We start from the raw sequence: 22,015 nt of genomic DNA on the forward strand, positions 1-22,015 counted from the left end.
GATTAAGCACTGGTAGAACATGGTATTTCCAATAAAATACTTCCATTAACTTTGGTTTACTCCAAGAGAGGACGTGGCCTGTCCAACCCAAGTCACCCAATGCCAAATCACTTTTCTAACCTCCTTTCCACTGACACTGTAAACCTCCTCCTGAAAAGATGCCAGAGACCACCTGCATTCTTTAGAGAGAAAGGGACTGGGATATATCTTGGTTGGTTATTTTACCAGATCGAGTGACAAACATGCAGATATACAAAGGAAATTTTTTTAAAAAAGGTCTTTATTGGTGTCATGCTCAGTATGTCAAAGCACCGTTTATTTAATTCAAACAACTGTAAATTTGTCTTATGAAAAAAATATATGTCACATTATGTCACAGTATTTGTAAGAAAATAAACTTAACAATTTGGTAACTTGGCTTTAATACTATGCACTTATTTTCTCAGAAGATTGCAAGGAGTATAGGGTACATTAACTGGAAAAAGCATGAACAACTAATTCTTTATCAGGTTAACCAAATCTTTATACTTACTTTTTGATCTAGCTACCAACTAAAGTGAATATAAAAAGTAGAAAGGTAAACATCACCAACATAACTCTAAAACACAAAATCAAGACCATACAGTAACTAAGAAGGCACTTCTGATTTCTGATTCAAGTAAGCATTTCCAGTTTTGGTAAAACTCCTCACAACTAGAAGTTAAATCTAAAACATACATTTGTTACTGGAACATATAATTCTACCTTTTCAACATTAAATTTTAATGTTTTATTATAAAGCCTTTTCATTAAATTTTTGATGGTTCAAAAGTTTTGAATCAACAAGCAGACATTTTTATTTCTGCAAGCAGATGAACTGCACCACCACCATTTCAGGTTGTTCTCTCAGTCAATTGTCATATGCAAGGCAAAATATCTTTACAATGGCACTTTAATATGTTATCATCCAACTAAAATTTGTCAATCTTTTAAGATTTTGATTGTTCTATTTGTTACATTTCTATAGTGTTCAGGCAAATAATCTAAAAATATTGATTTTTGATACTTTCATCTTATGCTAGAATGATGACCAAGTAAACTGACTTCCAGACTGAGCACAGAGCAACCATTGGCCTTCATTAATATTATTAATTAAAAGGAAATTAATATATTAGACTAAGAAACACCCTTTTAAATAGCTACAAACTGTTTTATTACTGGACATACCCATAGTATGATGGTCTTTGGAAATTCACAAGGAGGGTATGGTTCCACGAGCTAGCAGTAAACAAGAAGGAGTCTGAAGACTTTTTGTTTTTATTCTTAATTTACAATCTGCTTTCTGGGGAAAAACTTCATGGGTTACTGACTCATAACATCTTCAATAGCCATAAATCATGACAGCCACACTAAGGGAAACCAAGATACAATAATTAGTAGCAGCTGTCAGGCTGGCCCACAGCTTCTTTAAAATATTGCATATTGTCCACCCATGAGATACCCCAACTTACACAACACAAAAATCTAGTGTGATTACATTTCTGTTACTAAGAACGTGTTACTCCTGTCTATAATCACATCTCCACCCAAGATGGGCTGCATTGCAATGCACTTTCAGAAGTAAAGCTCCTTGGTGAGCATGGAGACCACGCAGGGGATCTGCTTCTTCTCGCTGAAGCGGGGGTCGTCCGACTGCGATTCGAAATTCGTGGCCACCACGTAGTTGACCCGTGTGAGGATCTGCATGATCTCAAGCTGCTTTCCATGCTCGTTTAGCACAGAGCACAAAGACTGCACAAACCAGGAGCCTCTTCCAGGATTTCTCCAGGAGTAATACCCTGATGGGAAAGACAAGGAGGAAGATACATGGAGTTATTTTTCCTCTTTCGCGTGAAAGGTTCTGGGCAAAGATTAACAATGCACACACAGAAAGCTGAACTCTTAACAGTTGTGTCACATATCCTACTTCATTAAAGTTGAGAATAATGTATATTAGCTCTCCAAACCTCACACTGCTTAAGTACCATTCCACATTTTGGCATTTGGGAATGTGCAAGAAGTAAAATTACACAGGTTTCCTTTCTGAGAATAAGTTTTGTACTGTAACTATTGCTCTTCCTGCCTTCATTACACATTCAACACACCAGGATATGGAAGGGCAGGATTCCCAGAAAACAGAACTGCCTTAGCCATCTGTAATCTCCCTTTCCTCTAGCCCGGGTGGGAGGGCTGGATACTCAATGTACCCTTTGTGTTTTTGTCCATCATTGTACCATGTACCATCAGTGGGGGTCCATCTCCAATCCAGCCACTATGGATGGTGATTTTTCAGACTTCTACCCCCACCCTGACCCTCTCTTCCTTACCTGGCACCGTGGAATAAGCAAACAGAAAATCTGCTTCTACTGGGATTTTGTATCTCGGGTTGGCATCTGTCTCCAGGGTGTCATTGGCAGGTCCAGAGTCAGTTTGTATACCTTCATCAAATTCAGAGCCTCTGCAGGCCTGGAAGCAGAGAATATAAACAGAATGTTTCCAATTGTTCTAACAATCACAATTCATCAAAATTTTTTAAAGGATTCAGTTCTAATCAGTGCTTTGCATGTTTTAAAAGCAGAGATGCAGTTCTGGGGGATAGCTGATTGTTCAGGGATAAAGTTACTAGGTTCCCATTTTAAAAAATACCCATCTTGTAAGTAGATGGAGGCAAAGGTGTTGAGGCTGTGCATCTCAGTTTTTTGTCAATAAGTGCCAAGTCAGTGTTGGTTTATTCTAACCATGATTAATTTTGCCAGTCTAAAGTCATTCTCAGCAATTCAATTATTACTTCATGCCGTGTCCAGTGTGACTTCTGGACAATTTCTTGACAGTGGACTCCACAAGTGGAGACTCTACAGTGTGGGCCACCCTACAGTGTTTGACCACCCACTATAAGTATATTGCATTTTTAATATTTTCCCATTTATCTCTTTGATTCTTAATTTTCTCTTAATCATGGGTTTAGCTAAAGGGTACACTGGGACAATGGTCTGGGTGGGTAATTTTCAGCTCTTGATCAGTAGCTTTGACTGACAGCTCTTGCAAAAGAACAAGTCTGACTGGCTTATATAACAGGGCTGGTTGCCTTTATTAAGATAATTTTAAAGTCTATAAAGTAACCATTTCAAAAGTGTAATTAGAAGAAACATCACTTTAGTAGTATGAAGAGTCTAAAACAGTTTTCACTTTGAGGATGAGGATTAATTGAAGGAATAGCCTAGGGAACACCACATCTGCTGCAACTCTTAGATGTAAATAATACCATGTATTATGTAAAAAAGAGAATTTAGACCCATGATGTGTCAGTTAATGCTGTTTGAAACAGCTGTCTTTAAAATTTTAAGTAATACACAATCAATTACATGCTAATTTAAAAATGCAATATAAATTTTTAGGCTACTAAGGAAAAGAAAAATGTTTATTTTAGCAGTAATTTGTAAAGGTAGCCTTAATTCAAAGAGACCTGGACAGTATTATTCCTACAGAAAATCATGTACTACTGTCCTTAGCTCTGTCTGCACTAAAGTGAGTTTATCTTTCCTCTTCAAAATTCATATATTACCAAGAGAAACCATGTAGGAATGACAATGATAACCTGTGAATCTCGTATATAAATTATCTTTTAAAAACAATAATTTTACCCACAGACAACTTCTGTCAACACATTTTGTCACAAAACCTGCAGCAACATTCAGTAAGTCAAGCTACAGGGTTCTTCTAGGGCAGACAAACAGCAGAGCATGTTCTCCCTGCTGCAGCAGTGGATGCTGTTCACCTTAGGGCCATTACCTGAATGAAAAACAGTTTGGGTTTGCCTATGAGGCTTTTACACTTGTCTCCCCTGAAGAGAGCAGTCAGACTCTTGATGGCCATGGGTCCATCTGTGCCATAGATGAGCCCCTCTTCCCCATGGCTTAGGAGGATACAGGCAAAACAGGCAGCATCACTGTGGTTCTCCTCAGCAGCTGGAAGGCAAACACTTGTGAGTCAAAAGGAAACCATGTTTTAAATGGAATTTATATTTAGCACACATGTTTTTCAGAGGCTAAATATGCACTGAACTACTACTGTCAGGCAAAAGAGGGAGTGGATCATCTTCTACACCTTTTGTGATGAGTACTTGGGAGTACACGGGTGCATCCTTGACTTGACTCTGAGTTTAGCCCACTGGAATCAACAGGCTGAACTCCTTATCTGACAAAGCTCTTCACCTAATACACAGGACAAGTGCTTCACAAGAACACCCTGCATTTCTGAATTGATGTTGGGGGATGAGGTAGGGAGTTAAGCCCAGTCCATTCAGAAAATAAATCTTTCCATACAGAAAATTGCACATGTGGGGCCTAAGCAATCTGCTCTACTTTAACCTGCTGTGAGCAGGATTCAGTGACTTCCAAAGGTCTGCTCCCCTCTAAATTAATTAGTCCACGATTCTGAATTTTTACCTTCCTTCAGAACTTTCTCCATAGCATCGCGGCTTCGGTCATTGTATACATGAACCTCAAACCCTAAGTTTTTAAAACTCTTAGCAAGATCTCCAGCATCTTTGTCAGTGCCATTGCGTGTGCCCATCCCTGCCAGAAAACAAAAAACATGGTTGACTGCAAGTTATACCACTCAAAATGATGCACGTGTTCAAAGGCAAATGTTTAAGATTGTAATTGATAAACTTAATGTCTCAGTGATATGCTTTTAAAACAATCTTCTAGCAGCACTGAGAACAAACTGTGAGGTTTTGAAAATAATGGTACGTTCAGTGTTAACACATATCTTATCCTGAAAAATGCAACACAGGACCTCTAAGGACGATCCATCTCCTTTTGGTTATGCAGTGCAACACAGGCACAAAGCAGCCCACAGAAAACCTGTTGGAAAGTGTCCCTATTATAGCCACTGAAAGGAACTGATGCAGAATCTGGGGAAAACAGCTTACTGTGTTTGCCAAGTGTACAGGAAAAATCCTACAAGCCTGAATATAACACAAGTATCTGTCTGCCTTGAAACCACAGGTGGTCTGGAAAGTTAAATGCGGGAGTGTGAACACAGCCCACCTACAGCTATTAGCTTTTGTAGCTCGTAGCTGTAGCTCAGGAACAGAGAATTTATAACATGGGCTGCAGATGCCAAAGTTCAAATTTTAACAACATATTTTTAAACTCTGGAACAAAGGTTTAGTTTGAAGTTGGTGTAGCCAGGAGACATGGTCTTTGAGACAAATACTGAAAAGATGTCGAAAAGAGCCACTCTAACATAAGTATTAGAGAACAGGAAAAGTTTTAGCAACAACTATTTATCAAAAAAGATAAAAACATTCATTAAAATTCCATGTCCTAAAAATAGAATACTTACTGATTAAAGAAAGTATAAAAATTCTATGGTCTGTAAAGAGCACCATCAAAGAAAGAACATTACCTGTTTTGTCTTCAAAATTTTTGTTGTTTATAATAATACATTTGCCAACTTTCTTGTAATCCATATTATACTGGAATGTGGGTGTAACAATTCGGTACTGATTACTGAGAGAGGGCTTTGGCTGCTCTTCTTCTCCATTCTTCCTTTTTCTAGGTGAACCAAATGAAATTATTGTTAGTGACCAGTCACATGCATGGCCTATTTACCGTAATTCAAACCATTTGTGCAGCCCTGCCCAACGTTTTTCCTTCTCTAATATTTGTTTTCTTCATTTACATTTCGGATCAAGGCATGAAATCTTGTGATTTCCACGAAGTGATTATTGTGTGTGGATGGATTCTGATAGGGTGAAATAATCTGGAGTGAACTGCAGCCAACAGCAGGACACACAGATCCTGACCCAGAGATAAAACAAATGGCCTGCATGAAGTGAGGCTGGCAGTAGCCTTTTGCAAACTGTTTCTGGACATATTTTATTATATATAAGTAATTAATGTAAGGACAGATAGATTTGCCTTAATAGCTATTCCAGGAACATGAAGATATGCAGTTTACCCAACTATGTGATGAGATTTGTTTACAGAATCCCCATCATCCCTAAATTCTGTGCAGATTGAGACTAAGCATTAGGTAGTTTATACTGATAAAGGTTACAGATTTGAACAAGTCATGTGTTAATTTGGTCTGCCAACCAGCAGCCTGAACCTTTGCAGAAACCCAAGCACACTTCAATGTAATCACTGATACCTCAACTTCATGTCCAATAAGAAAAACCAAATCAAACCATTATAATAATTATGTTAACGGATTATATTAATAAATCTTCTCTGGTTATATGACCGTGTACTGATCTTTTTGCTATGTACAAGAGTCTTACATTGGATTAGAAAGAGATGCCAAGGGATGGCACAGACACTGCTCACAGATTTAATCTAAATAAAGCATTAACCCCAAATCAATTAGAGCCAGCATGCACACCTGAAGTACAAGTATGAGGAACTCAGCAGTACTTGCTTTTAGAGGGGGACTTTTTTAGTCCAAGCAGGTGGCTTCAAGTGTGGTTAAGATTTCCTCAAGAAGAACTGAAGTAAGAGCCCATAAAGAGTCTGATTCAACCTCAGAATTATAAGCAAGCTTTGGAGCTGGTCCACTTAAAAAACAATGCTCAGGAAAGGGCAGAAGAAGTTATTAGCACCTCTCTTATTTGTTCCTGCATCCAGCTTCCAGTGGTATTTATTGCTGATGTCTGAGAGGAAAATATAAACTACTTTCACAGCACAAAGAACTCTATAATACAGTTTGGTTAAAAAAAAAATAGTTTTTTCCTATAATCTCAATTAATTTAAGTACTTTCACTATTCTCATTCTGACATCTTCCTAAAGAATTATTAATTTATTTGCTTCAATAATAACCTGTAGACATGAGATTGCTATGAATTGAGTAAATGTTGTTTAGGTAATCTATTTTCTTACCTGCTTGATTTAACAATGGTTGTCTTTCAGATTTAAGTGTCCTCTTTTTTATCACTAAAGGACAAGACTAATTGGAATCTATAATAAACCTTCTTTAAATGATTCATCATGTATAAATGCTACTGCAATTCAATTTCAAAACAGCTTCTTCTTATCTTTGAGTGCCGTCATGTTCCATTATAAAGGGCCAAATTAAATAGCTGCACCTGGCAGGCTTTCATTATACTCTCTTTACATGTGACCATCTTAATATCATGTCCTCTTGTAGACCTCCCTTAGAGACTGAAAAACAAGATATTGAACCCTATCTACTTGAGAACTATGTCTGGAAATACAGGGGGTTTTTTTCCTGCAAATTGAAGTATGGATATTCTCCTTGCATATGCTTCTTGAGGGCTCTGGAAGCAATAATTAAACATGCTTTGCCTCAAGAAAAGATTTTAACCAATTCTTAACTAGTTATTTTAAAGAATTAATCAGAGCTGTATGATGCTGATATTACATTTGACTTTCAAAGAGATCTTGGATTCTTAATTTAACCTAAAATTCCCCCTGCTCCTCCATCACTAGACAGTTCTTTGTCAAAAAGCGAAAAAGAAATTTCAGAACAACAAATAACCACCCAGGTTCATGAAGAGGCATTTCCTCAGCCCACAGATTCCAGTTTCTACAGATTTATCTGGCTTCAGTGATTTCCTGAAAAAGTTTTTCAGACAACAGTGGCTGTTACAGACAATATTATATTTTCAAGGGGATTGTGCATGCATTTCTGTTCATGTCTAACCCATGAACAGCTGCCAACACTCAGGGATGGACCCATTTGAGCAGGATCACGTTTGAACTGCCTGCTCTTCTGAAATGCTGGAAGTGACCTAATCCAGCCCAGAAATGAGGCAGCCACATTAGCCTCAAAAAGCCTCGCTGGAAACAGCAGCAAGGGTTAAGTGGCACAGCAATGTAGCCACGCAAGTTCTCTGAAACCACTTCACTCCCAAGTTCAATAGTTTGCACTCATTCATGCAGAAACACTCGTGAGTTTAAGGGATGTAATTCCTGCTGCTGGAATTCTCACAAGCAGCCAGAAGCTCTGTGCCAGTCAAAAAGCCACGAGGCAAAAGCCACGGACAAGCCTTGGCAGCACATTGCCCCATTCCTTTACAGAGGACACTGTGGTTTTATTCTAATGATTCCTCCCAAGCCAAACAGGTTAATGAGATACTAAAAAAAACACAGCACGGTTACGCCTATCACTTCTTTACTGGCAGACAATAAAAAGTTCCAGAAATCTTCTGGCATCAGTCCAAACTGAATGAATAAGGGAGCAAAGGCTGTGGATTATGCTTAGCCCGGACCTGCAGTCCGGACAGAAATTGTTTTTTGAAGATTCTGGTTCCTGTGCCAACATAGCACAATATGGGACCTCCCTGACTGGACTACACTAACATTTAATGTCCAACTTTTCAGATTCAACAAGCTAAATCAGACCTTGTAATGATAACTAATAAAGTTATAAATCAGTAATAATCAGGCCTCAAGGGAAATCTGTCAGTGACAGGCTGGCTTAATCTTTTTATCTGAACTTTGAACTGGATACCTGCTAATATAAATGTTTACTGCTGTTCTTAGTAAGCTTTCTAATTACTGTATTTTCTAAAAGGGTTTCCACAGATTAGTTATATGGAGTTATAAAATGTTTTAAACTATGTGCCCTCTGCTTGATTTCTTTCTGCTTCTCTGACATCTAGTGTCTTTAATTTCCCTCTTTTAGGATTCAAACTTGTCTGGACTAAACAGAAAGTTGAATTTCATGACTGTTTACTCATTCTTCAGGTCTCAATTAGAGCTGTGCCATTATTCCTTACACAGAAATATTCTCCCCATTATTGCTGTCACGTATTTCATGTTCTCTCCCTTTAGTCAAAAGTTCAGCAAAACTGAAACTCCACTCTGGCACTCTCATGTAGCTTGCACATTTTCACCCTCACCATCTCTAAATCCAGGCTTTAGGCTTGCCAAAAGAATCTTTGGGAAGGTGATTTCATCAAGTCTAGGCTCAGCCAGTATCAACCCTGTGAAAATCATTATTATCAACTTCTCACTTCTCAAATATAAAAATAAAGTTATCTATTCTGTTTATCATTTTGTAACTGAACTTTTAAATAGTAGGAGTCAGGTGTTTTATCAGCATGAGTGGCTAAAATTCTGCCAAAGTCCATGAAGATACCTCACTTGCATGAGGAGTGGACTTGATCATCTAAAGGACTGCTACTTATTACAACAAATCTTCTCTTATACTTGGAATAAATTATTGTTTCAATGTGATTCAAGATTTAAGGATAAAAATGTCACCAACAACATTTAACTATACCTAATGATGACTTAGAAAAAATAAAGCAATGTCTCTTAGTAGCTGTGATTTTCTTTCCTTTGACTTCCTTTCTACTGGCACCTTCCTCAATTCCTGCTGCTGCCATATATTAGCAACATAATAAGAATCCACGTGCAGGACAAAGGCTTCCTCGAGGCCCTGTCTTTATTAATCTAATATTCACCTACTCCTCTGCCTAGATATTTAAGTGACTGCTCTTTTCCAGGGAGAGTTGTTCAAAAACACTAAAACTGATATTACAGAGGGATATCTAGGTAAAAAAAAAAAAAAAAAAGCTATAGATATAGTCCCCTTGTCCCCTTCTTTCCCAGGAAAATTAGGGTCTTTTGTTGCTGTGCTGAGTAACTGTAAGCAGATTAAAAATTCTACAATTCTATACTATTTAATTTTAGGGAGCTGACATTCAGAGTTGAGTGGAAAAGGCCACACTGATTCCATTCATTTCTATTTGAAGTAAACCCACAAAAGGAGAGAACTGTGTCTTACTCTGCTCTATGCAGTTCAGTAAACTTTGCCTTTCCTTGATAAGGAATATCTCAAAACATTAAGACAGTTTTACTCTGGCTTCCTTCTTTTATACAATATGCAATATAATCTTTGAATAACCGATAACATGTTTCTGTTAAAAAAAAAATTTTTCCCTTAAAAACATGGTGTCTTTGGAAAACACATCACTTCAGGATTCCTTCTGGAGTCCAAATGCTTTTTTGGCATTGGTGAATACTAGTGAATTTTATTCTAGTTTCTGTCACATTCTCAGCCTTTCTGTTGAGTCTAGGCAAGATTACAGCAGTGGACATTACAAATATTCTCAGGTAATCCATTGACACCCACCAGAACTTTCATACACTGAAGTGGTGTGAGATGCAAGGTGTCTTAAATTGCAATGCTCTTTAATCTATTACAAACAACTGAGAAGTCTCCCTTAGGACTTTTGGCATTTGGGGACCTCTTTACAGGCTTCATTTGAACAGGTTTCCCATTGATTACATAACTGTGGAATGCATGGGACATTACATGAGTTCTAAGGCCTCTAAAGAAACTCACATAGCTTATATTGCTGATTTATTTTTGTGCAGTTTGTGTGGCTCTATGTTGCTCTTTCTGTCTAAAAACCCCACTCCTTCCATTGTTGCATGCACAGTATAAATTATATTTGTGACTACTGCTCATCACAAATGCTGCTTGCTCTCCTGGGGGAAAATCGTGGACTGGACTTATTTATTTAAAAAGATTGTGAAAGGATAGACAGAAAACAATGAAAATGCAAACAAGATCGTGTTTGAATTCACAAGGCATCTCTAAACTACGTGTAGTAAATCTGAGTGTGCTGGAGATCAATTTAGTTATTAATAAAAAAAAACTGAACAGGAAACAGAATTTATCAATTTATCAAGGGTCAATATTTTGTTCTATGTTTCTACCTTAGCCTCAATAATTGGTGGTCTGATGTGGGTCTGATACCTCCATAATTCATATATGATGCTTTCTGATGATCATGCATTAAGATCTCTTACTTCTACACAACCTCCTCTTCAAATTACCAGTTTTAATACTTTTATTCAGCTTTAATACCTTTATCCAGTCTAATTTCACTGTATTTAATACACCTCTAATTACTGCACACTCTCCCCACTTTGAATTTTTTTTTTAATCTTGAACCCTGTTTGCAATCTCAAGCCAAAGACACTTGTTAAACCTGACTAGAGTCTTTTAGATCTTAAATTCTCTAAGCCAGACTCTTTGCTCTTTGTCAGAAATGTTTTGGCAGTGTCACACAGATTTAGAACTGCATGCAAATAACAGATTATCCCGTTGCCTTTTTCCATTAATATTGCATCAGGTTGGCAGAACAGCAACATTTCTGGACAAGAAGAATGTGTCACTACTTGAATTGTCTTTTATAAAAATGAATATTCCTTTACTGTTAAAAATCAGAAAGCATAAATTATGTGGGATAAAGACTAAACCACAAGGTCTTGACCAAATACTAAAACTCTATTCCAGTGCATTTGAAAGTGCATACTCAGGCTTGAAAATTATGTGCTAGTAGAGAAACCGAAAGAAAAAGCTTAATAGTTGAAATAAAAGTCTCCTGAGGAAAAAGGGGCAATACTAATTGTATAGGAGGAAGTTCAAGTAAGCATTGCATACTTTCAGTTTGCCTATTACAAATGTTAGCTAAGGACTGCTGACTCTGATAGATGAGCACCAACAAAATCACCAGTCCTTAGAAGGTTATTTTAAAACATATTCCAGATAGATGAAAAAAATTCTAATATTGAAGTCAGGATATTTTCCACACAATAAAAAGTCTTCATTTAGTAGAGAGAAGAAAAGTGGTCCTACAAAACTGCACACAGAAGTGCCCCCAAAAGCATTTAAAGATTATTTCACCTACATTGCTTACCATAGCACACAGATGTCTTACACAAAAGGCATGAAAACTGACAGCTGCAATTTAGATTAGCAAACATAAACAACACAACACCACACACACATATACACACACACAAAACAGTGTTCCAGGATTTCTGTTCCCTGTCAGGATCTTGTTCCATCTGTTAAAGAAATTCAAAATCTCAGTGAAACACGCTAAACTGATAATACTGGAGTCTGAAGTTCCTATTTATTGATGATTCATAAAGTCTGTGCTGCCCTTGCCTATTTATAAATTGCTTTGCTGAAATGTCTAAACACTGAAAGTCGTTTTTGGGAATGGGTGGAATAAAGGGAAATGGCCAGTGTGCTTCCTGGAACACCACAGGCCCAGTGAACACACTCCACTTTCCTCCTGGGAGCAACAGGACTGCTCAGGTAACAAAATAATGACTGTAAATGTTCTCAAGAACAGGGCCATAGGAATTAATCAGCCTTCAGTTTCTTTTTGAACTTCCCATTAGTTCATGGCTTCTTAAGGGCATCTTTGGAATCAGATTCTCAGCTGACTCAACAAAGCCAGTTTGAAAGGCAGCAAAGGTAAAGCTTTTTCCTTGAATGAACCTCAAGTTAGGAACCTACCAGGACAGTACCTCTTGTTCATTTGGGAACTCATGTCATAGGCCCTTCAAATAATTGTAAACACAGTAATTTTGAACAGAAAATATTGCTGTAGCAGTATCAAAAGAAAGGACTTAAGTAAATGAGATTATTTCCTTGAACTTATCAAGATAATAACTAGAGCTGGGAAGGACCTAAGCTATCATTAAAAAAATTCTTTCCAAGACTGGACTGAGTTCATTCATCCAAAAAACCAATATCATACTACAAACATACTTTTGTTCTTGATATGACATATGTAACAGATTTCACAGAAAATTTGCAAAATACACCACTTCAATTTATTTAAAGAAATCCTGGCATTTCCCTAAATTCCCTAATATCACATCCAAGAGTACAACACAGAATAAAATATATTTATTAAGACCATATGCTAGCTATGCTTTGCCCAATTAACTTGATGAAAGGTATTAAACAAACCAAAATGAGTGGTGCTTCTGCTGTTGAATAACTTCAGGAAAGTAACTCCGTAACTCTAGGTCTTAGTTTTAGCATTACAAAATGAAGTCTAAACAAACTTATTTCATAAAGCAATTGCATATCACGTGGCTTCTTTCCAGGGGGAGAGTAATGCAAAAAGTGATGCCCCATGTTCCAACCAACTGAGCCAATCTCAGTGTCAATCCTGTGCCCTGTGCTCTGGGGTGACCCTGCTCCAGCAGGGAGCTTGGACCAGATGAGCCACTCTGGTCCCTCCCAACCTGACCCACTCTGGGATTCTGTCCAGCAAAGCAGAGAATAATTTCAAAATGCGTGTTTTGTACATCTGTGCAATGTTTATGTCCAGAGAGTGTGGGTTAGCTTACTGGCAGGTGCCTCCTGGAAAGAAAATGCATGAAACAAAGCCATTCTTACTGTAAAGTTATTGTTTACACTCTTATTGTAAACCTCCACTATGGAGGGTTACAGTGGATCTCAGTCCAGAAACAAAATCCTAACTTTGATTACTGCACATTAGTTCCCCTGGCAAGAGAAAACTGCTAGTGCCTCTGTATGACTATTCAACATCAACTGAAACATGGAATACGTTTTAAATACCTCATTATAAGACATTTTTCAGACCTTAAACTACTCTCTAGCTTTTTTGTTCCATTTCAGTTTCAGATCCATCTCCAGCTAGGAGACAGAATCTTCTCTAAAAACCTGCAAAATTGAGAAACTCAGTCCAAGACAACTCACAGTATAATGTAGGAGTTGAGCTGTTTGAAAGAACAAGCCTCAGATTATAACTTCTGGCATTCTTTGTAAATGTCTTTTGAAGTTCTGACAGTTAATCTAAATATGCCTTCCTGGTTTTTTTTTTAAGTATGTGTTAGTGATGGCCTTAACTAATTCAAATCAAAACCATGACTGCAATTTAATTTATTATACACAAATGAAGCAGATCAAGTGCATTGGGACTATGCTGCACTCTGGACTCTAAGCCAGCTGCACTCTGGACAAAAAGTTTCAGCAGACTAGTATCTAACATTGTCCACATGTCACAAGAGTTAAAAGAAGACAAAAATCAAAAGAAAAGAAACAGGTAGCAGGGCTCTAGTTTTGTGCACTTAATATTTTAGGGTCACTTACAACCCACATGACAATTTTGTGATGTGATGCCTGCAAACAGAGTTCTAAACTCTCAATCATCACTTTGTAATTGAGATTCAACTTCCCAATTAGCTGCATGGTATCTGCCATGCAGGCCTCACAATACTGGATGCAATATAATAGCCAAAAAGCATTCAAAAGGTAAATTTTTACAAATAAAGAATTTTGCTTGCTGAAAGGCCTTCTGCTCATTTCTAGAAAACCTGCACATCCATACCTTCTGTGGGTGTTCTGGAAACTGAAATCCTGCATGATCATACCCTAGGCAGTGTAATGTACATAGGCAACTGAAAATTATATGAAAAAAAGAGATGAAGCTTCTTTTACCTTTCATAAGTACTAACAGAAATTAACAGGTACATATGGATTGCTTGAAAAATGACTCAAAATAAAGCAAGTCCTCCAAACACTAACGTTCAGAGAACACTCTGGAAAGGATTAGCAATTACAAAATGCCAGTGGAGCTATGATGAGCTAAACGAAACTGTTTTGGGGTATAAACTCATGATTTTTCCCACCAGGTGGCAGAGAAGGAAGGAGGTGAATAACATTCTACAGTACCTTGGCTCATCATCAAACAGCACTCCACACTGCATCTGCAAACAGCTTCAGGCTGTCCTCAGGAGCCAGTCTGGTGTGGTGTGGCAGTGCTAGGAGCCCACCATGCTCGGGCTCACACTGCAGGGAGGAGGATGGATGCTCTGTGTGCCAGGCTGTGTCAGCAGTGGGTCACGCTGGACTGTTCTGTGGGGCCATTCACACCCCGGGGACATCACCCTGCAGCTGAGGTCATGCAGGCTGAGCCACCTCTGCTGACAGGCACAAAACAGCTCCCAGCACTCATCCTACCTCTGCTCCTATGTAAGAGTGCAGGAAAATACATTCTGAGATGGAGGTGGGACAGCAGACTTCACTTACGTCCCTCATCCTTCTGTCAAAAGCTAATCCACCACGACTGCAATGAATATTCCCAGCAAAATTATGCAAATTATCATGCATAGTTTACAAAGCCTCTCTGGACTTTAATTAATAGAACTACTTCCTACATATTTACCCTCAAACAGTTTTGGTTTATTGTAAATTTGGCTTAAATTTGTTTGGATTGCTCTGAGAGCTTAAATGTCACACTACAAAATAGCTGTCCTCCAAATTCTGTGTGATACAGCCCAGAGTTTGCTGCAATGAAGGAAATAAATTATTACACTAAAAAGTAATTAGGATACTTGACTGTGATTACTTCAGATACAGTTCCTGGATAATCCAGTGTTTGCTATACTTCACATTAAAAAGTCTCTAAGGAGACTGGAAACAAATATTGACTGTGAATCAATGAGTTTTTGTAATACAGACTAGAAACCATTTCGAGATACTTGGGCTTTTCCTATGAGGTAAATTACATCCAGTAAGCATCCAAGGGAAAGTACACGCACTGAGCACAGTTTCCACTCATTGTTAAATACTCCTGCATTGTCCTCCAGAAGCTGAGCTCCAGATCTAACACAAATTGCTTTAATAAAACAACAACAAACAACAAAAAACCCCCAAAACACACACACACACACCCACCAACCTCCCAAACAAACAAACAAACCCAAACCAAAACCACCTCTAACTTAAAAAAAGAGTAATAAAAAATGAAATATCCCTGTTGATCCTTGTTACAATCTCTTAACTGTCTCTGTAGGAACTTTTCCAGGCCATAAATTACTTCTGAAATCAAAATTAAAATTATATTGTGATAGACTTTGGAGCTGTGACAGTAAAAGGAAAGATCATCACCCATTTACAGGACAAACTAAGGCACACTGTGACTTCCTTAGAGACATTAAAGAAACATGAGGCTGAAACAGGAGGTCAGCTCAGACATCTGAGTTGCAGCCCAGAACATAACTTCAGATAATGATTCATCAGCTGTTATTTGCTTTAAAGTAGCCTGCTATTTTTAGTCTAGCTAAGGATAAAAGAGATACTTTTCTTAGCAATATTTACTTTGAAAGGTCTATAATGTTCTGACACTGAAGAATGTGTAACATAATGGACAACTCTGGAAAACATATACATCTGCATCACTGTGAAGCTGTTCTTCATAGAAGTTCTACCTGAAAAGCAGCTTCTTTTACAAATCAATATAAAAATAAGCTGCTGGTAATCCCCATACAGGCACTTATGAGCTGGACCTGATGATCCTTGTGGGTCCCTTCCAGTTCAGAATGAATGTGATACTGTGAAAAGTGGATGGAAAATAGATCCCCAAAAACCACAAGAACAACAAAAAAACTTAGCTGCAACAAAGACAAGTTTCTATACCTCTTACAACTCCAGATCTGAGGTTCAGCTGAGGATGAATCTCAAAAATTAATATTTATTCTCTGAAGGACAGGGTTATTTATGTTGAGAAATATGACTGTACTGAGACAAGGGCCATGAGGTTAAAATAGACAGCCTGTGGTAACATCTTTGCTTCCCCACTTTGATGTCCTGCTACCCAAGTAAACACTGTACACATGAAAAGAAAAGGTATATATCCATGAATTTTCTTCATCTAAGTACTAATTTACAAACCTGCTAGATATCTTAACAATATAACTATCACAAACATTGAACTGCAGAAGGCGAGATGCACACTGGCATTTCCAGGAAAAGTTCAACTTACTCAAAAGTCTCAAACTTTAAAGTGGTGTGGCTTGACAGAAATAAATATCTTACAGATATTTTGGATTTGCAGTGTTAAACAGCTAAAATATTCTTGGTGACCACAAAACCTCTCAGATTACTCAGTGGGATTTTCTTACAATCCATTTCATGTCCTTGTATTGAGGGCACTATAGAATCTCACACTTTAATTTGTAACTAAGTATTTGTAAAGATTTTTAAATAGATATTTGCATTGTGTTTTCTGTTTCGAGATGAGAAGGGGAATATTGACTGTAAAATGAGGCAGTAGGGCTGAAGCAGATAAAAGTAACCAGAAAACAAATGGTTCTAGACAATTAAATTAAGATAAAACTGGTACCTAGATACTACTAATAACAAAATTCTTCTGCATTGTTTCTTCACTGAAGCCCACGAGCAGTCAGGATTTTTGACAGTGCAAATGCAAATCTACCAAACCTTGGGAATTTCTGGATGCAGAAATTTTTTTTTTCAAAAAACCCCCTCAACTTGAATTGGATTACACGAAATCTTAGCTCTACTTAACACAGTGCAACTGCAATTTCATTCCATTTCATGTTACATTAGCTTTCCCGGACACTAAAATGCATTTGCTGCTATCAATCTATCAATAAAACACAAAAGATACCAAATGAGGATACTGAATCATCCTGTAGAGAAGCAAGACTTTAATTAAAGCCTTGAAAATGTAAAAGGAGCACACATAGCATAGTAAAAACCCCCAAATTTGTATTTGGAAAAATCGGGAGAATCTGGGAAAAATTCTATTAGTTAGCTTAAAAAAAAAATACACATTTGAAATCCTTAGCTGAATCTTTCTTTAAACACGTTTTAAACTTTTTTTGGTGCACAGCCTTGCCAGAATGTGTCCTGATATTTTTGCTTTCTGAAACGTAACTTTTTGCTCAAGTGCAACACAGTCTATTTCTGGTTCTTTTCACAGTACACAAAATTTATACCCTCGTGCCATCTAGTGGCTAAAAAAAACCCCTGGAACCAAACACGGCTGGCAGATTTAATCCAAAATTTCTTCCAACTCTTTTCCCCACTGGACAGTTTTTCTCACCAACATTAGCCAAGTATTAGTGCTTTTCCAAAGAGAAGGGAATATGTGGAAGATAATTCCCCTAAATTGTTGAGATGTCAGAAGAATCTGCTCATCCTGGCTTGTTCTCGTGGCCTCCTTGGTAAAGCAGCCTCACAGACTTCTCAGAGAGAAATATGCTGTAGTGAGTAAGATTTTAATTTACTTCTAGTTATTGCTCTGACAGGGTAGATCTGCAGTCTGAGAGTGGTAAATTGAAGCTGTGAAGCTACTGGAAACAGCTGGTCTTTCTGTACAGCTTTGAATTTAGCTTCTCGATGCTCCGCTCTCTCAAATTAAAATTAATGTGCTTATTTAACATCACAAGTTACTTGTGTTCCTACTGAACTTACATATGTTAAGCAACAGTACATGAAATGCAGTGAAGAATTTAATTGAGAGTACTGCAAAACAGGTAAAGACTGGATTGATCAAACAAACAAAAAAAGGGACAATAAAATTGTAGTCACTCTAAAGCTTTCTAGACACCTTATTTAAGATACATTCCTTCATGCTGCCAAAATGAAACTTTGGCAATCAGGACAGAGAGCCACACTGGTTCAAATAAAAGTACATCTAGCCTGGGGCTAGAAATGAGTCTGAAGAAAGCAAACAAAAGAAAATGGAAACAGAATATATTCTAGCAGAGACCTGGCTTAGGAACATCTTCACCAAAGCTGTTAACATCTGGAATTTTCTTCCACACATACATCTGATCTCTTCAGAAGTTAACTTAAATCCTGACATCAGCATATGCCCTGGCTTTAAGTTCTACAGTGACATTCTGCTCTATGTTAAAATTTACACCTTAACACTTGTTATAAACCAACTACATGAAATTTTCACTGGATGTCCCCTGGATTCCCTGCGAGGCACAAAGAATGATCATTCTCTCTTCACTTTCTCCTTTATTACAATCACAGTTTTAGATCAGATCCCATCTTCATTTATGCTCTCACATTCCTCTCCTATCTTCCTTCAGGCCAAAGAGTTTTAGCTTCTGTAGGACAAAGACCTTGTTACCATGCTTGGATTTTTAAGACCTTAATTCTCAAGCACCTCATTCCTCTTTAAGCGGCCACTACTTTCTTCAAGAAACTCTGATAGATTTCTCAAATGTATTTTTTGTACAAAATCTAAGTTGGATCCTCTCAATTACCTCCTATTTAATCTGAGCAATTTTTTACTTCTGAAGAAAAATGTTGCAAATTGAATCTTCAAGGAGTTCCCAAAAGATGAATGCCTCAAACTGATGAATAGCCAAATTATTTGAAAAAAATTCTTATGGAAAAAAGTCATAGAAATGCTGATTATTGCCTTTTCTTTGGAAATTATTAACTTTGAGTTGCACAATTTAATAATAGTATTAGCATATCACCTCTTATAAAGAAGACCAAATCAAATATCAAAACACACATTTTATAAAGTTGAAAAGAAACCTTTGAAAAATATTTGACAGGACTTAGAAACAAATGTTACATTTGTCTATTTGTTAAAATTAATAATACACGTACATATCATGAAACATATTTGAGGAATGATAAAATGAGACAGAGAAATACAGTGATTTGCTTAACAGCACATCAGAAGTCTTCTAAGACCAAAGCATCTTCCCTCACAAATTTGTCACCCCTATTAAACTCACAGAATGAACAGCAAAAATAGAAGTATGTTAGCCATGAATTATACTGCTCACTTTAATGTAAATTTCCAATAGCAAAAATAATCAAAACCTCTCTGTAAATGCATTAGACTTCACATTAAGCATCTCTTGCAAAATCTCACTAAACACAATGTGAAGTAGCCATTTGCTGACATTTATAAACTTTGCATGTTCATTTTTCATCTTTTGCATTTCCAATCACATTTATCCAGTGTTTTCAGGAGTACAGATGAGCAGTAAATAGTTCCTGCTTCCCACTGATTTAATGAAAGTAAGCTTATGCTTCAGTGAGACTACTATGCTTTAAAATGAAAGGCTTTTCATGTGTTCTGTAAGGGGATGCATCTCTAGACTTGGTGAGGCTTCTTTGTGCTCCAACCTAGATAGCACATCCAGGCTTTAAAGTGACTTAGACAGCCAGCAGGGGATTCCAGTGATGCTGGAGATTAGCTGAGCTGAGTGCAGGAAAATAGATAATTAATGGCATATTCAATTCCCAGCTCCACCAAAGGTCAGTGTTTAAGATGTGGGGCTATAATTGATGCTAAATGAACTTGGTGGTCTCTTAGCTGCCAAATAAAACTTACAGGAGATATTACAGGTTTCTCTGTAGGGAGATGCTATAAAGAAATGCTTTAGGGTACAGACCAGATACATTAAATTCACACAATATAAACCACCCTTCTATCCAGGCCACCAATAACATTATGGACATGGCAAGCTGAACACCAAATCAAACCTTTTTATGTTTCTTTGATTCAAAGGGTACCATGGCAGCTGATAGAACAACAAGAACAGGAGAACAAGTAGGAGCTTACCTTCCAAAAAGTGAGAACCTGCTGCTTCTGTCTGGCCTTGCATCAACCACATCACAGCCATCCTCATCGCCTGCCTCTGCAGCAGGGACATCACCATGCTGATCCTCCATCATCTACAAATAAAAGTACAAGAGTGCAAGTGTCCCTCAGTGAGCACTGACATTTAGGAAATACTTCTGAGAACCAGATTGTTTATGGTCTGGTTTACAGAAGATACATGTGAGAGTTTTAGGCAGTTTTATTATATAATACTTCCTCAAGAAGGAGTGGCTACAGATTCTGGTCCTGAATTGTTGTGGTGTTGCACGTGTTCAGCCATCTCTATTTTCTTGTGGCAGTTACCAAAAGGAACTCGTTTAATACCACTCTCAAAAACGCAGATCACAGGAAAATTAAAAATAATTTTATGGAGAAAGATCATAGAATCATAGGATACAATCATAAAATAGAATCAGAATATTCTGAGCTGTAAGGGACCCCCTGGGATCATTAAAGTCCAACACCTGGCCTACACAGGGTAGTCCCAAGCATCCCACCATGTCCCTGAGTGTGCTGTCCACATCAAAGAAGTAATTCCCAGAAAAGTTTTCCATGGTCTGGAAAGAAGTGTGTTGGGATGGAAACAAGGGCTCCTGTGTTTTCATTTGCATATACACAGCCAAATGTGTGTAAGTGAAAGAGCCCTGTGCATTTTAATTTAATCATTAAGCAGTTGGGAAACTTCAATAAGAAAGGACAGCACAAGGATCTGCATCAGCTCAGCAGAGAGAAGGGACCTTCACTCAGGGTGGGAGGCACTGAAACACCCGGTCTCTGGTTCCAGATTTTCATCAGGAAAGCAGCAGCGATTCCTGCCCCTTCCCCATGGTTAGGCAGATTAAATTTGCTTTTACCATCCCTTTACTGAGAAGAGCACACGTTTACATGGAAAACCACGGCGGACACCGGGCAGCAGCTCAGGGGCCAGCAGTGGCTCACGGCTGCACCGCCCGGCCGGGGATCAGCGGGGCGCTGGCAGGGCTTTGGGAGCCCCCGAGGGCAGGAACAGCTCCCAAAACCGGGTCTAGGCTCGGCTTTGGCAAACACACACACACACACACGGAGGGAGCAGGCCGCAGGGCCGAGGGGACGCGCCAGGGAAGCGGGGGATGCCAGGGAAGGATCCGCAGCAAGGAACGCGCAAGGAGGGAGGAGAGCGGGGCAGGAGAGCGGGCAGGGGCCGGGGGAGGCAGGGGCAGGGGAAGGGCTGCGGAGGGCCCGGGGCTTGCCTTGGTCCTGGGTCCGGCCGGGCGGGAGCGAAAGTGAAACTTAAAGTGAAACTCAGAGCGAAAGAGGCGGGCGGTGCTCCCGGGGCGGGGCGGGCTCCCCTGGCGTGTCCCCGTCCCATCCCTGACCCCATCCCGGACCCCATCCCTGTCTCTGTCCTTGTCCCATCCCTGACTCCATCCCGGACCGCATCCCCGACCCCATCCCTGTCCACGTTCCATCCCTGACTTCATCCCTGTCTCTGTCCCTGTCCCCATCCCTGACCCTTGTCCCTATCCCCATCCCGGTCCGTCCCTCCCAGCAGAGGTCTCTGGCACAGCCCCCGGACCCTCCTCGCTCCCCAGGCAATGACAGCCACATCACAACGAAACCCAAATCCCCACTTTTTAACCACTTTTTAATAGCTGTGCTCCGGCACACCCCCGCCAAAGAAGAGCTGAAAGTTTCATGGTGACACGAGATTGTCTAGATCTAAGGAAATTTTTCCCCTTATATAAACTTCAGTGGCATTTCCTTATCCTCCCAATTATTCTGCGTGTTGCATCTCTGCTAATTACGATGTCCCA

At 38.7% G+C, this 22,015-nt stretch overlaps 1 protein-coding gene across 1 annotated transcript; it reads right to left on the reverse strand.

The window, feature by feature from the left end:
- Positions 1-295: 295 nt before the first annotated feature.
- CASP7 (caspase 7) lies at positions 296-21,561 on the reverse strand. Its single transcript, XM_063405291.1, has 7 exons — positions 21,452-21,561; positions 20,184-20,296; positions 5,431-5,579; positions 4,464-4,592; positions 3,808-3,983; positions 2,346-2,484; positions 296-1,817 (listed from the first exon to the last, which is right to left on the reverse strand). Exons 2-7 carry the CDS (start codon positions 20,294-20,296, stop codon positions 1,594-1,596), a joined length of 930 nt encoding a protein of 309 aa, XP_063261361.1. The 5' UTR covers positions 21,452-21,561; the 3' UTR covers positions 296-1,593.
- Between the last annotated feature and the right edge of the window lie 454 nt (positions 21,562-22,015).

Source organism: Prinia subflava, chromosome 9, assembly GCF_021018805.1.
Source record: "Prinia subflava isolate CZ2003 ecotype Zambia chromosome 9, Cam_Psub_1.2, whole genome shotgun sequence".
In the NCBI taxonomy this organism is placed as follows: Eukaryota; Metazoa; Chordata; class Aves; order Passeriformes; family Cisticolidae; genus Prinia; species Prinia subflava.

Excerpts from the sequence above, each read along its gene's own strand:
- CASP7 (XM_063405291.1), bottom strand. The coding sequence starts at position 20,296 with ATGATGGAGGATCAGCATGGTGATGTCCCTGCTGCAGAGGCAGGCGAT. Across the intron at positions 3,984-4,463 it reads GGAGAAAGTTCTGAAGGAAG|CTGCTGAGGAGAACCACAGT; the intron begins GTAAAAATTCAG and ends TTTGCCTTCCAG. Across the intron at positions 1,818-2,345 it reads TGCTTATTCCACGGTGCCAG|GGTATTACTCCTGGAGAAAT; the intron begins GTAAGGAAGAGA and ends CTTTCCCATCAG.